The sequence below is a fragment of the Oratosquilla oratoria genome, chromosome 9, assembly GCF_046742065.1.
Source record: "Oratosquilla oratoria isolate Oo_2021 chromosome 9, ASM4674206v1, whole genome shotgun sequence".
NCBI classification, from domain to species: Eukaryota; Metazoa; Arthropoda; class Malacostraca; order Stomatopoda; family Squillidae; genus Oratosquilla; species Oratosquilla oratoria.
This window is the reverse complement of record NC_134785.1, coordinates 6231441-6245888: the sequence shown is the minus strand read 5'-3', so window position 1 is coordinate 6245888 and position 14448 is coordinate 6231441. Positions and strand designations below refer to the sequence as shown.

At 40.9% G+C, this 14448-nt stretch overlaps 1 protein-coding gene across 1 annotated transcript in view; it reads right to left on the bottom strand.

Annotated features, from left to right (window-relative positions):
• Positions 1–13957, bottom strand: part of Atg16 (Autophagy-related 16) — a 43210-nt gene extending 29253 nt beyond the window's left edge. Inside the window, exons 1-6 of the mRNA XM_076189828.1 lie at positions 13796–13957; positions 11197–11360; positions 10934–11073; positions 9871–10033; positions 9498–9586; positions 46–184 (exon numbers count right to left, since the gene is read on the bottom strand). Of these exons, the coding sequence (XP_076045943.1) occupies positions 46–184; positions 9498–9586; positions 9871–10033; positions 10934–11073; positions 11197–11360; positions 13796–13892 (792 nt within the window). The 5' untranslated portion in view covers positions 13893–13957. The remainder of the gene's footprint in view (positions 1–45; positions 185–9497; positions 9587–9870; positions 10034–10933; positions 11074–11196; positions 11361–13795) is intronic.
• Between the last annotated feature and the right edge of the window lie 491 nt (positions 13958–14448).

Sequence of the window (14448 nt, the reverse complement as noted above, 5' to 3'; positions counted from 1 at the left end):
TACAAAATAAAATGTAAAGTTGTACACCAATTACCATCTACTTACAAATTTCACATATGCCTTGGCAGGCAGCACAGCCATAAGACACAAAGGTGGACTACATGCAAACTTGTCTTCAATTGTGACTGATTTGGGTTCTCTAGCTGCTTCCTTAAGTTGTTCTTCTACCTGCTGCTGCCTTTGTCTATGAAGAAGAACATTACATTAACATTATATTGGGCAGGAAGCATGAATCTAAAATATAATTTCAGTAACATTACCAACATATCCTGCAATACATTTTACAAATGTATATACTGCATCATGGTATTATATTGCTGAGATGGAGGGAGTATTAAACAAAATTTAATGTGCATCTACTGTGTGTGTGTTTTGACTTGGCTACTCCCTTATACAGGAAAAAAGGCCTTTAGTATGTATTTACTGTCTATTTATATAACAAGGGCTTTTCCCCCTTTTAAGGGAAGTAGTAAAGCCCTTGGTATATAGAAAGGTGGACATTATTTATTGTAAAATATATTAACTTTAAAAATCTACCATCTCTTGTAAAGTACCTCATTCAAGGTTTCTGTAAGTCCTTATGTTGGACTTTCTTCCTAAACATTGTATCTAATATCATCAACTCTCTAGACACATCTCCATCAACTCTGCACTATGATTTTTTCCTGGAACTTCACACTTCCCAACCACTCCATCTATTTGTTCATTTCCTACCCTAGCATAAAGGTCTCCCAATACCACTACATTGACATTTCTCCCTAAACCTTCTATGCACTCATTTAAATCTATCCAAAAAGCCTCCCTTCCCTCTACACTCTTTTCACTACTAGGCCCATGTGCACTTACAAAAACCCACATCTCCCTTCCCAGTTTCACCTTCATCCACATTAACCTTGAAGAAACCTCCTTTCACTCCACCACATGCTTACCTATCTCTTCACTTACTAGTATAGCCACTCCTCTCCCTCATCCTCTCTTCACTCCTGAGATCCTCCCACCTACACTCCCAAACTCAAACTCATCCTTCTTTCTTCTTACAAATATACTCCCTATCTCTCCCCTTTTACTCTTATCTGTACCACATCCATGTGCACTAAAAGACCCAAACCTTATGTTACTGGTTAGAAAACTTCTCCCAGACCCTCTTATGCCTTTACTCTTTTTTAGTAATGTCCCTTTTGGGGCTACAGGGAGATGGATGCCTAATCCTATCCCCATCACAATTTTGTTGCCTTATACAACTCAAGTGGAAAGACTTGGTGGCAGTATTCTTTTCCCTTACCAGAGGGTTTGGCAAAATGAGAAAATTAATATTCACAGAAATGGTTCAGGAAAGTAACAAGAGTGGGGGGACAGCATAATGGAGGGACAGTCACACTATAATAAAGTATCATCATTTCTCTACGAATGGAGATTTCCTCTACTACAGACAAAATGGTGTGTGGCTCTAGTCCATAGGGGCACCCCATATGGACCCTAAAGTATCAGCTACACACTACTTAGCAGCTTTTAACCGCACAATAACATGCAGCCAATACCCCAGACAATTTACCTCCACCACTTCTCCCTTTACTGCCACATGCGACCCCAAATACCTAAAACAAACCACTTCCTCCAGCCTCTCTTTTTAAGACTTACATCCAACTCTCTGCCATCCTCTACCCTTGTACTCCATCACTAACTCCCTTAATCCCCCCTTTGACAATGCCACTAGTATCATCTGCAAACAACTCTTCACTTTTTTTCATTTTTTTTTACCATCTCCAGTCCCTTGCCCATTACTCTCACTTTTACCTCCCACATAATCCCATCCATATACACATTGAACAGCCATGGTGACATGACATAGCCCTGATGCAGCCTCACCATTTCTTCATATCACTTGCTCTCTCCCTTCCCAACTGTAATACAGGCTGTACTACATACATATACCAAGAGTTTCTTCCCCTTACAAGAAAAGTAGCCAAAGTCAAAAGCATAAATCCACTCCTACCCATTTCATCCCCACATACTCCTCTCCCATTTACCATCCCTCCATCTTCCTTTTCTTGACTCTCCCTGGATGACAGGTCATCCCTGCACCTCCCCCACTGTCCTGTGTCAGAAGCACTGCAACAAGACACAACATATCCATACCAAGGCCACTTCATTAAATCAGCAACCCCCATCTCCGTCCCCTCATGCAGAAAAAGAGAAAACAGGGAGAAATCCATTCAGGATGTGCCAAAATATTATTCATACATACTCCCCCCAACTCCCTTCCATGCATCACAGTATCATCCATACACAACCATTCTCCACTCACCCCTATCTTGTCTTTTCCCTTCCTTCCTCAACAGACATTCTCCTTTTTCCCAATGCCCCTTTTACCCCATCCATCCATCTCATCCTTGATCACTCCTTTATGTTCACTCCCTCCACCTCCACCTTCCACATCATTTTAACTAATCTTTCTTCACTTACTCTTTCCATGTATCCAAACCATCCCAATACTCTTTCATCAACCCTATCTTCCAACTCCCTTTAGGCTCTACTACTCTCGGAAAAAATCTTGGCTGCTCTTAACAGCATTCCCCTTATTCCATAGATCTGCAATACTTCCTACAGTGGCTTCCTGTCTACCTTGTGATAATTCTTCTTCAAATCCATGAAGGCCCAAAAGGCTTTCCCTTTTGCCAAAGCCTTCTCACAAATCTGCCTTACCACAAAAATCTTCCCTAAACCCACACTGCTCCCCACCAGTTATTCCCTGTTCTTTTATTCCCCTCCATTAAAACCCATAAGCCTTGCCAACTACACTAGAAAAAAATTCTCTCTCTAAAACTACTACAATCACATTTGTCCCCTTTTCCTTTGTAAAGTAGAATTTTATACAGGCACTCCTCCAGTTCTCCAGCACTTTCCCCTTCCTTAGACATACATTAAACCTCACTATCCAGTCCACTTTTACTGTATCTCCTTTCATTAGATGTTCTGCATGATACCCATCCAACCCAGGTGCCTTAGCAGCTCTCATTATTTTCAAAACTACTTGTACCTTATCTTTTCTTAAATCTCTTCCATTTTCCTCTCCCATCACTTTTATTCTCTTAGCACTTCCCACTGGCACCATCAATCAATCCCTATTCTCCTCCACATTCAAAAGCTCCCTAAAATATTCTACCCACCTCCTTTTCTGTTAACATTAGTCAATCTGCACCTTTTACCTTTTCTTCTCTGCCTGACTCACCTCCCCTTTCATAACTTCCTTCCAAAATATCTTTTTATCACTTTAAAAAAATTCTGTCATACTCCTCTCCCACTTTACACCTGCTCTACTCTTTGCCTCCTTTATCTTAGGTCTTGCTTCTCTCTCTTTTTTTTTGTACCTCTCATATTTTTCCCTTGTCCTATTTTGCAACCAATCACTAAATGCTTGCTTATTCTCTTCTACTACCATCTTCACTATATCATCCCATCACTCACTAACCTTCCTTCTATTTCCTCCCATCCCTCTTGTTCCATATGTCATTTTTGCACACTCTGTCACTTCCTCCTTGAAACACCCCATTCCTCTTCCACTTCTACCTCTACTCTATCCTTCACCACCTCCCACACTTCTCTCTGCTCCTCTTGGTATTCATGCTCCTTTTCTTTCTCATTCAAAAAGTTCACTTTAACCACTTCTCTGCCTTCTGCCAATTTCCTCTTTTACCTTTCCTCCACTCTCAACTTGCCTTCCACCAGAAAATGATCTGATATTCCCCCACTCTCTTCTCTAAGAACATGGACATCTAGACCTCTTGATATCCTTCCATACATAGTCCTTTAATGCCTTATCAACTACCCTTCTATCTACCATCATTCCCCAAGCATACTTAAAGACTGACCTTTTTCTTAAACACCATGTTAGCAGTCATCAACTCTCTTTCTAAACACATCTCCACGATTAACTCCCCACTATGATTTTTATCTGGCACTCCCAATTTCCCAACCACTCCATCTGTTGGCTCATCCCCTACTCTAGCATTGAAATCTCCCAATACTACTGCAATGACATTCCTTCTAAAACTCTATAAAAACTCATTTATATTTATCCAAAAAGCTTTCCTTGCCTCAACATTTTTCTCACTACCAGGCCCATATGCACTTGAAAGATCCACATCTCTCATCCCAGTTTTGCCTTCATCCACATTAACCTTGAAGATACTTCCTTCCACTCTACCACATGCTTTGCTATCTCTTCACTTACTAGTAGATCCACCCTTTACCTCCCTTGTCTCCTCACTCCTGACACCTTCCCCACTACACTCCCAAACTAAAAATTCCCCCTCCTTTCAACTCCCTGTCATCCATGAGGAGTTGAGATGGGAGGGGTGGAAAGGGTGGTGGATGGGAGGGAAATGGATGGGAATAGGTACATGCCTCTGTCTTAGCTACCTCCCCTTATAAGAGGGAAAAAGATCTTGGTTTATAGATAGATAGCTTTACAGAGAACACGATACCTAGTCCCATCACTCTGTTCCACTCTAGCTGTCCTTTATGACCCACATAGGAAACTCAGAGGCAGAATCATTTCTTCCCCCTACCACAGGGGACTCATGCAAAAAAGAAAATATATACTCAAACAAGTGGTACAGATTAGTTTTAAGAGGGACCACCATAATGGAGGGATAGTCGCAGTACAAAAGTAGCATCATTCCTCTAGGAATAGAGATTTTCTCTCACACAGACAAAATGATGTGTGGCTCTAGTCTGTAGGAATGCCCCAAAACAGTCCCTAAAGCTCTGGCTGCAAGTTACTATGCAATTAATACTGCACAATAACATGCCACTATTGCCCTATTATAGGGTAAACAAATAAATAGAAATAAAACAAAAATAGAAAAATAAATAAATAATACAATGAAACGATATGGTTTAACGTCACACACTCCCCCCTATCGGGAGGCTAGGACGGTGCCCCTCTGAGGGCGATGTAGCGTGGAATCTAATGAACCATGCCCGTGGTTCAACTTCGCTGGTGGCAGGATTCGAACTGCCCTCCCCTTGACCTTTGCCGCAAGTAACGACGTCCTAACCCGCTCAGCCAGCGGGTTAGGATGTCATGATAATATTTTTGGGGGGCTTTAGATGGAACATGACCACGAGTAAAGATTCCTGTATTATGTAAATTTCCAATATACAATACATATACCAAAGGCTTTTTCCCCCTTACAAGGGAGGAGGCCAAAAAACAATGGCATAAAAACCACTCCCATCTATTCCATCCCCACATACTCCTCTCCCATCCATCCACTTCCCTCCCTCTTATTTTGGCTCCTCCTGGATGATGGGTCATCCCTGCATCTTGCCTATTGCCCTGGGGTATTGGCTGCATGTCATTGTGGGGTTAAAAGCTGCTAAGTAGCATGTAGCTGATACTTTAGAGTCTATATGGGGTGCCCCTATGGACTAGAACCACACACCATTTTGTCTGTGGTAGAGGAAATCTCTATTCATAGAGAAATGATGATACTTTAATTATAGTGTGATTGTCCCTCCATTATGCTGTTCCCCAACTCTTGTTACTGTCCTGTACCAATTCTGTGAATATTAATTTTCTCATTTTGCCAAAAGTCTGTGGTGGGGGAAAAGAATATTGCCACCAAGCCTTTCCACTTGAATTGTATATTGTGACAAAAACGGGACAGGGATAGGACTAGGCATCCTTCTCCCTGTAGCCCCGATGGGGACATTCTGGGGTATTGGCTGCTTGTTATTGTGGCAAAGTAGCATGCAGTCGATACTTTAGGGTCTATATGGGGCGCCCCTACGGACCAGAGCCACACATCATTTTGTCTATGATAGAAGAAATTCTGTTCATAGAGAAATGATGACACTTTTATACTACAACTGTCCCTCCGTTATGCTGTCCCCCAACCCCTTGTTGCTGTCCTGTACCATTTCTCTGAGTATTCTCTTTCTGTGATGGGGGAATTCCCTGTGGTGGGGGAAAAGAATACTGCCACCAAGTTTCCCACTTGGATCGTAAGAGGCGAGAAGAAAGGGACGGGGAGAGGGACTAGGCATCCTTCTCCCTGTAGCCCCAAGGGGCAGATTCCTAAAAAGAAAAGGAAAGGCATAAGGGGTGCTGGAGGGCCTCGGGCCAGCACCCTAAGGTTTGGGTCTTTTAATGTGCGTGGATGTGGTACAGAAGAGAGTAAAAGGGAAGAGATAGGTAGTATGTTTGTGAGAAGAAAGTTGGATGTGTTGGCTTTGAGTGAAACTAAGTTGAAAGGGAAGGGTGAGTGTAAGTTTGGGAGTGTAAGTGGGAGGTTATCAGGAGTGAAGAGAGGGCGAGGGAGGGAAGGGGTGGCTATTCTAGTAAGTGAGGAGATAGGTAAAGGGGTAGTGGAGTGGAAGGAGGTTTCCTCAAGGATAATGTGGATGAAGGTGAAACTGGGAAAGGAGATGTGGGTCTTTGTAAGTGCATATGGGCCGGGCAGTGAGAAGAGCATGGAAGAAAGGGAGGCCTTTTGGATAGATTTAAATGAGTGCATAGAGGGTTTAGGAAGAAATGTCAATGTAATAGTACTGGGAGACCTTAATGCTAGGGTGGGAAATGGTCCAATCGATGGAGTGGTTGGGAAGTGTGGAGTTCCAGGAAAGAATCGTAGTGGAGAGTTGATGGTGGAAATGTGTCTAGAAAGAGAGTTGATGATAGCAAATACAGTGTTTCGGAAGAAAGTCAAGCATAAGTACACATGGGAGAGGGTGGTGGAGGGAAGGGTGGTAGATAGAGCGCTAATGGATTATGTAGTGGTAAATAGGATTATGATAGGAAGAGTTAAGGATGTTCATGTGCTAAGGGGAGAGGGTGGGGGAATATCAGATCATTTTTTGGTGGAAGGTAAGCTGAGAGTGGAGGATAGATGGAGAAGGAGGAAAGGGACAAAAGGTAGGGAGGTTCTTAGAGTGAACTCCTTGAATGAAAAGGAAAAGGAGAAGGAGTACGAAAAGAAGCTGAAGGAGGAGTGGGAGGGAGTAAAGGATAGAACAGAGATGGGTGTGGAGGAGGAATGGGGATGGTTCAAGGAGGGAGTCTTAAAGTGTGCAAGGATGGTGTGTGGAACAAGAAGGACAGGGGGAAATAGAAGAAAGGGTAGTGAATGGTGGGATGAGGAAACAAAGAAGGTTGTAGAAGAGAAGAAACGAGCATTCACAGATTGGTTACAAAAGAGGACAGGGGAGTCATATGAGACGTACAAAGAAAAGAAAAGAGAAGTAAAGCAAAAGGTAAAGGAGGCAAAGAGGAGAGCAGATGTGAAATGGGGTAGGAGTATGACAGAAAATTTTGAAAGTAATAAAAAGATGTTTTGGAAAGAAATTAAGAGAGGAAGAGGAGGCGAATCAAGTAGGGAAGAAAAGGTAAAAGGTACAGATGGAGAGATGATAATGGAAGAGATGGCAGTGAGGGGAAGATGGGCAGAATATTTTAGGGAGTTGCTGAATGTGAAGGAGGATAGGGAAGGAAAGATAGCTGCAGTGGGAAATGCGAAGAAAATGAGAGTGATGAGTGAGGAGAATGGAGGAGAAATAAGGAAGGATGAGGTGAAGGCAGTTGTAAAGATGATGAAAGCAGGTAAGGCACCTGGTCTGGATGGATGTCATGCAGAATGTCTGAAAAAGGGAGGTTCAGTGATGGTGGACTGGTTGGTGAGGTTATTTAATGTTTGCTGGAGAGAGGGTAGAGTACCGGAGGACTGGAGTAGTGCCTGTATAGTTCCACTTTACAAGGGAAAAGGGGACAAGTGTGAATGTAGTAGTTTCAGAGGGATTAGCCTGTTGAGTGTAGTAGGGAAGGCTTATGGGAGGATCTTAATTGAGAGGATTAGGAGAGGAACAGAAGGAGTAATTGGTGAGGAACAGTGTGGATTTAGGACGGGTAGAGGTTGTGTAGATCAGATCTTTGTGGTAAGACAGATATGTGAGAAAGCTATAGGAAAGGGGAAGGATGTTTTTTGGGCTTTTATGGATCTGGAAAAGGCTTATGATAGGGTAGACAGAAAGGCACTGTGGGAGGTTATGCAGATTTATGGGATAGGAGGAAAGCTTTTGGGAGCTGTCAAGAGTTTTTATGAGAGTAGTAGAGCATGTGTTAGGATTAGAAATGGAGAGAGTGAGTGGTTTGAAGTAAAGGTGGGACTTCGTCAAGGATGCGTTATGTCGCCCTGGCTGTTCAACTTATACATGGATGGGGTGGTGCGAGAGGTGAATGCTAGGGTAGTGAGTCAGGGATTGGAGATGGTTAAAGAAAATGGAGAAAAGTGGGAGGTAAGCCAGCTGTTGTTTGTGGACGACACTGCGCTTGTGGCAGGGTCAGAGGAGGGATTGAGGAAGCTGGTGGCAGAGTTTGGGAGAGTATGTGATAGAAGAAAGCTAAAGGTAAATGTGGGTAAAAGTAAGGTGATGAGATGTACAAGGGGTGAAAGTGGCAGTAGACTGGAAGTGAACATTAAGGGAGAGCGACTGGAGGAAGTGGATAGTTTTAGATACTTGGGTGCAAGTGTAGCAGGAAAAGGTGGAGTGAAGGTGGAGGTAGAATGTAGATTGAGAGAAGCGAGTAAATGCCTTGGTGGTTTAAAGAGTGTAATGAGGAATAGACATTTGGGAATGGATGCGAAGAGGAGACTGTATGAAGGAGTGATTGTGCCAACAGCACTGTATGGGGCAGAAACATGGAACATAAGAGAAGAAGAGAGAAGGAGTTTGAATGTGTTTGAGATGAGATGTCTGAGAAGTATGGTGGGGGTTACTAGGCTGGATAGAGTGAGAAATGAGGAGGTGAGGAGGAGAACAGGGGTGAAAAAGGATTTGGGAGATAGGGCTGATGAAAGAATATTAGGATGGTTTGGACACATGGAAAGAATGAGTGAAGAAAGACTAGTAAAAGAGGTATGGAAGGCAGATGTGGAGGGAGTGAACATGAGGGGACGTCCTAGGATGAGGTGGATGGATGGGGTGAAGGGGGCTTTGGGGAAGAGGGGAATGTCTGTTGAGGAAGGAAGGGAGAGGACAGAAGACAGAGGTGAGTGGAGAATGGTTGTATATGGATGATGTTGTGACTGCATGAGGAGAAATGGGCAGGGGGGTGGGGTAGTATGTGTGAGTAAATTTTGACGCAGCCCGAAGGGATTTCTCCCCGTCCTCGCCTTATATGCAAAGGGGGACGGAGAGGGGGGGTCGCCGATTAAATGAAGCGGCCTTGCTGTGGATGTACTGTGTCTTGCGACACTGCTTCTGACCCAGGGCGGTGGGCAGGGTGCAGGGATGACCCGTCATCCAGGAGGTGCTCAGATGAGAGGAAGGGTGGGAGGGGTGTGGAGTGTATTTGGGGATGTAATGGGTGGGAGTGTTTTTGTGCTTTTCCCTTTTTGGCTACCTCCCTTGGAAGGGGGAAAAAGCCTTGGTATATGTATGTATGTATGTAAAGGCAATATACAATAACAACTATATAAAACAATACTCAAGTATACCTTAAAAGAGCATCATTTTCTTCATTAAGTTTTTCAGCATCCCGTGCCTTTTGCTGCAACCACCTGCTGACCAATTCTCCATGATCATCCTGTAAAGAAAATAAAAATATAACTCTTCCAGTATCTACAATAAGATCACTTTGATTTGAATCTAAATTCTTTTCTTTTCATTTTGTAGTGGTTACCCTAGCATGAGAACAGACTATATCATATGCAATATAGTTATGATCATATAGAGGCACAAAACTTTTTTCAACTTTTATTCATTCTACTTTACAGAACACAAATTATGTGAAATCATATATATTATCATAACTTTTGAGTTTTGTATCAACAATATGAAAAATTAGGGAAAATGGAAAAAAAATCTTACCTGCAATTTTCTGTATTTTTCTGCGATTGCAGAAAATTCTAAATGGACTGTTTGATACTCATCCCTAAGAATCTGATTCACAGATTCAAGTTCTGCTATCTTGGAGTCTCTGGCTGCAATATCTTCTCTTAACAGCATAAGTTCTGACTCATACTCTGATATCCTAGAAAACACAAGTAAACATAATCAACTGCTGTCATGACTTTCTTTGACTGGTAACCTCCAGTTATACAGCAGCAAGCAATTGTCTTCACAAATGTCTCAAGTAACTAAGACCACTATTTGGGATGTGTGGGTGTAATGCTAATCACAATCATTTTGTTTCATATATAATTATCAAAGGGCCCTTCCTCCCCTTATAAAAGGAGTGGCTGAGTCATAGAGACACCCCTCACCAACTCAAAACCCATTTATTTCCTTTACCATCTTAACATTTCATGGATGAAGGGTCATCCCTGTACCCAACTGCATTGCTCAAATCAAAGGCAACACAATAAGGCAAGAACACCTCCATAGCAGAACCTAAGAGCTGGAGATGGTTTAACCAAACCACTTCATTACATGGCTACTACCCCAAACTCCACTCATGCACTCAAAAAATTGGTAGAGCAGACAAAAACATTCCTTCAGGTTCCATAACTTCTTCATCTGTTTCTAACAACTCTTCATTCATAACTGTCTTCTGAACTCTTGCTTGTTATATCTGTTTCCCCTCCAACCCTTCCATCCACCTCCTTCTTGATTTTCCTCTCAAGTTCCCTTCATCCACATCTGCTTTCTATACTGTTTTATCAAATCTTTCCTCATTCATTCTTTCCATTTTCCTGAACCATCTCTGCACTCTTTGATCTATATCTGACAGCTCTCTTTCAACCCCTGTTCTCTGGTTCACCTTCACATTTCTCATTCTATTTCAGCTATTCCTTTCAGCCTCCTTAAAATTACAAACCTCTGTTCCATATAGTGTGTGTGCATGTATGTGTGTCTATTAAGTCATGTGTACACATACACATAATAATGAAATTAAAACTCAAAAGGTTTTACTGTATTTACAATCACATACTTGTTGTCTTTTGTAGCCAAAATTTTGTCCCTCTCCTGGAGACACTGATTAAGTTCAACCAGCTGTTGGGCATTTTCACCTTTTCTTCTGTGTAAGTCTGTTAGTTCTTCTTGTAGTTTATATACCTTTTGTTCGAGGGCCTGAAAGAAATTATTTACATATTACACAATGTAAGGTAACAGACCACAGCCTTCTATATATATCACAATTAGGTAAATACTATTAAAGACACTAGTGGAACAAAAGTTATGACACTACCTCACCTGGACAACTTGGGAGGTACCACCTTCAGCCCCTCCAGCTTCTCCACCACTACTGCCAACCTGACCTTGTAGCTGAACATTTTCCTGTCGCAATTTCTCAGTTTGTAAAGTCAATGTAAAGTTCTCTGACCGAAGCCTTTCACTCTGCTCAAACACACGATTATCTGGAAATACAAGTAAAGGGCATAAACCGACAAGAAAGTCACGAAGAAAATGATGTCTTAAAGCACCATTATTACAACTTCATACTTCATACAACCTGTATGTCTTGTTACAACAATGTGGGGAATATAAAAAGAAACACATATGTAGTTGGCCTCATTATAACCCATCATAGCAACTACAGAATAGCTGAAGAAAACACACAAATCTACTAGATAAACTAGAACATTGGCTTACAAAAAAAAAAAAAAAAAAAAAAAAATGGAGAATTCCCCTTAGAAAAAATCAGAAACACTGTTCACTCCAGACAACCATGAAAGAAAGAACATAATAGTAAAATTGAATGGCCAAATCCTATTGGAAAAAAAAAAAAAAATCAGTAGCAGGCACAGACTTTGGTCAACAGAAGAGAATTCTAAACAGTCTACGAGCAGTTCATGAGAACCAAATTTGGCTACACTTCCTTAGCATAGTTCCCAACAATCAGAAAAACAAAATTTACAAACTACACAAAATAAAGACCTGATAATAATAACCACCCTAACAGAACATTTGCACAAAGAACCCAAAATCCTCCTCAATGAACATTACATGAAATGATATAGTGGTCTATGCAACAGCTCTTAACCCAACACAATATATCACATATATACAACCAACTGAATGAAAAAAAACAGCATACTATTCAAATATCTATAACCTTCCCCCCACACCACACAATACAACCATGCATTAAGATCATAAAACAAGTATCAAACATCAAACTCCCAACTCCATCAAAACCCTCCAGACATTAGCCCCGCATAAAAATATCTTCCAACCACAGTAAGAACTGCACTAGCACAACTATATTATGGTTACCATCCAGCACTACCACAATACAACACAAAATAGGTCTGGCCACAGAAACAAACTGCCTCAAATACACCTATAACACAGATCTTACAGTGTCACATGAAGAACTGTTTCCCCAGAACACCCACATGAAGAATTATCACCCCATGAGATCCCACCTGAAGAACTGTCATCCCAGTACACAGAATATCAACAATGGAATAAAGATTAGGTTAGGTTGAATGAGGGTTATACTTATACAACTGAAGAATCGTAAACCCAGGATGGCCCACATGAAGAACTGTCACCCTAGGATAGTCCACATGAAGAAATATCGCCCTGTCGAAGTATGGGGTGACAATTCTTCATGTGATTCAAATAAAATATTTCTTCCCTGAGTGACTTATGGGCCAATCTAGTAGATATTGCTGATAACCTGGGAGCCACATCTACATGACAGATCTGGGTCCACAATAGATTGATTGAATGATTGATTTATTTACTGTTTTCTCATCTATAATTTTTGTATGTTTTTCTTTGCTTTCTCTCTTCTATATAAGTTCTGTGATCTCTTTACTTGGTCATCGAGTAGTTCTTCCTCTACACATCAAAAAATATCAAACTTATCTCACTTAACCTTTTCACTATCATCACTGAATTAAACACATCATCACATCATCTGGCTGCCACCTGATCAATTCACTCTACAAAGGGGAACCACATGCACAGTAAAAGGAGTTAAACCGAACTGTGAAAAAACACTAAAGCCTTTAATATATTTGGCTTTGCTACTGATGGGGTCACTTGTGGTTGACAGAGAATAAGAGGGAAAAAAATTATCTGGTATGGAAGGAATTAACTGAACCGGATAAATCATATTAGCTTAGGGATCATGACGAACCTGAATTTAAGTTCAATAAAATAGCATAGGAGCAGCCAGATAAGTGCCTCTCAATGAAAAAGGAGTAAATATGGATGTTTACATGATTAGCATATATATAATTTTCCATCATAGAATATAAGGAAAAAGATGACAATGATTCACCTGTATTTACTAATGACCTGTAGATTCATAGTCTCATTCAGCATACCATCTTAACATCCCAAATGTTCAGCACAATTTCTCAAATGAATGAAGTTGCTGGTCAATTAGACTGTTGCACTATAAAAGTGACTATGCCTTCGTTAATCATAAATGAAAATAGGGGATGATAAAACATGATGTAATCACTTAAATTATTCTATACATAGTTCAACCAATGTTAATAGCCACACTAAACTATCATTTCGTAAATTCTTATAGTCTACCACTAGGAAAACATTGGGGAATGCCTGATAAATTGGCGTATCACTAAGTGCATTCAGGCAATAATCTTCTAAGTTCTTTAGTGAATAAATACAGATTCACTTTGGGTTGGAATTACCACACCGTCTGATGTGGATGTGGTCCTCTTCACCGTAACGATAAAAACAATTATCACATTTCAATCTAATCTAGTCCTTAAAATATGTGCATTAGGCTAGCTACAAAAACATGTCAACTGTCATTCACTATGTCAATGGTTCTATTCAAAATTAGGCATATTTGATGTTGGATACTTACGCAAGGCAATGAGATCACTAATATTTTCATTTTCTTTTCTGTTTCTCTCACGAAGATACTGATAAATTACATGTCTCTGCTCACAAGATCTGGACATATTTCACATCCGTTCGTACCTTAACCTAGCAGTAGGGTGTTTGTTTACCTCTTAAAATGAAGTAAGTGTTACTAGCGCTAAACCGCTAGCTACATAGTCCGCAACAAGTTTTAAACTTTCTTCACAATATATTGCAAGCTTTTCTCCTTATCATGTTCCAAGACATTTAGATTATTTTCTTATATAGGCAATGATATATTAATTGCAAAACTTCGTTGCTTTTGGTTTGGTTTTTGTTTGATAGCCTACAGTAGTGGTATTGCATCACATCACACGGAACAATATACTCAAGAAATGAGCAAGGAAACGGTATGAAAATCCACACACAGAGCCGAATCTATGATATATTTTGGATGCTGCTGATTTTTTTTTCTTTCATGACGTTTACTACGAATTTGCATTACCCTGATTGAGTTGAGGTCTCAGGTCACTTTGGACCTAAGTGACCTGAGTCTTATAGGTCATCACGGATTAAGGGACCAAGTAACCCACAAGTTGACCTTCCTTTCGCCTCACAGGACATGAAATGTTAATCTTCTTTGCCCTGAGGTAAATG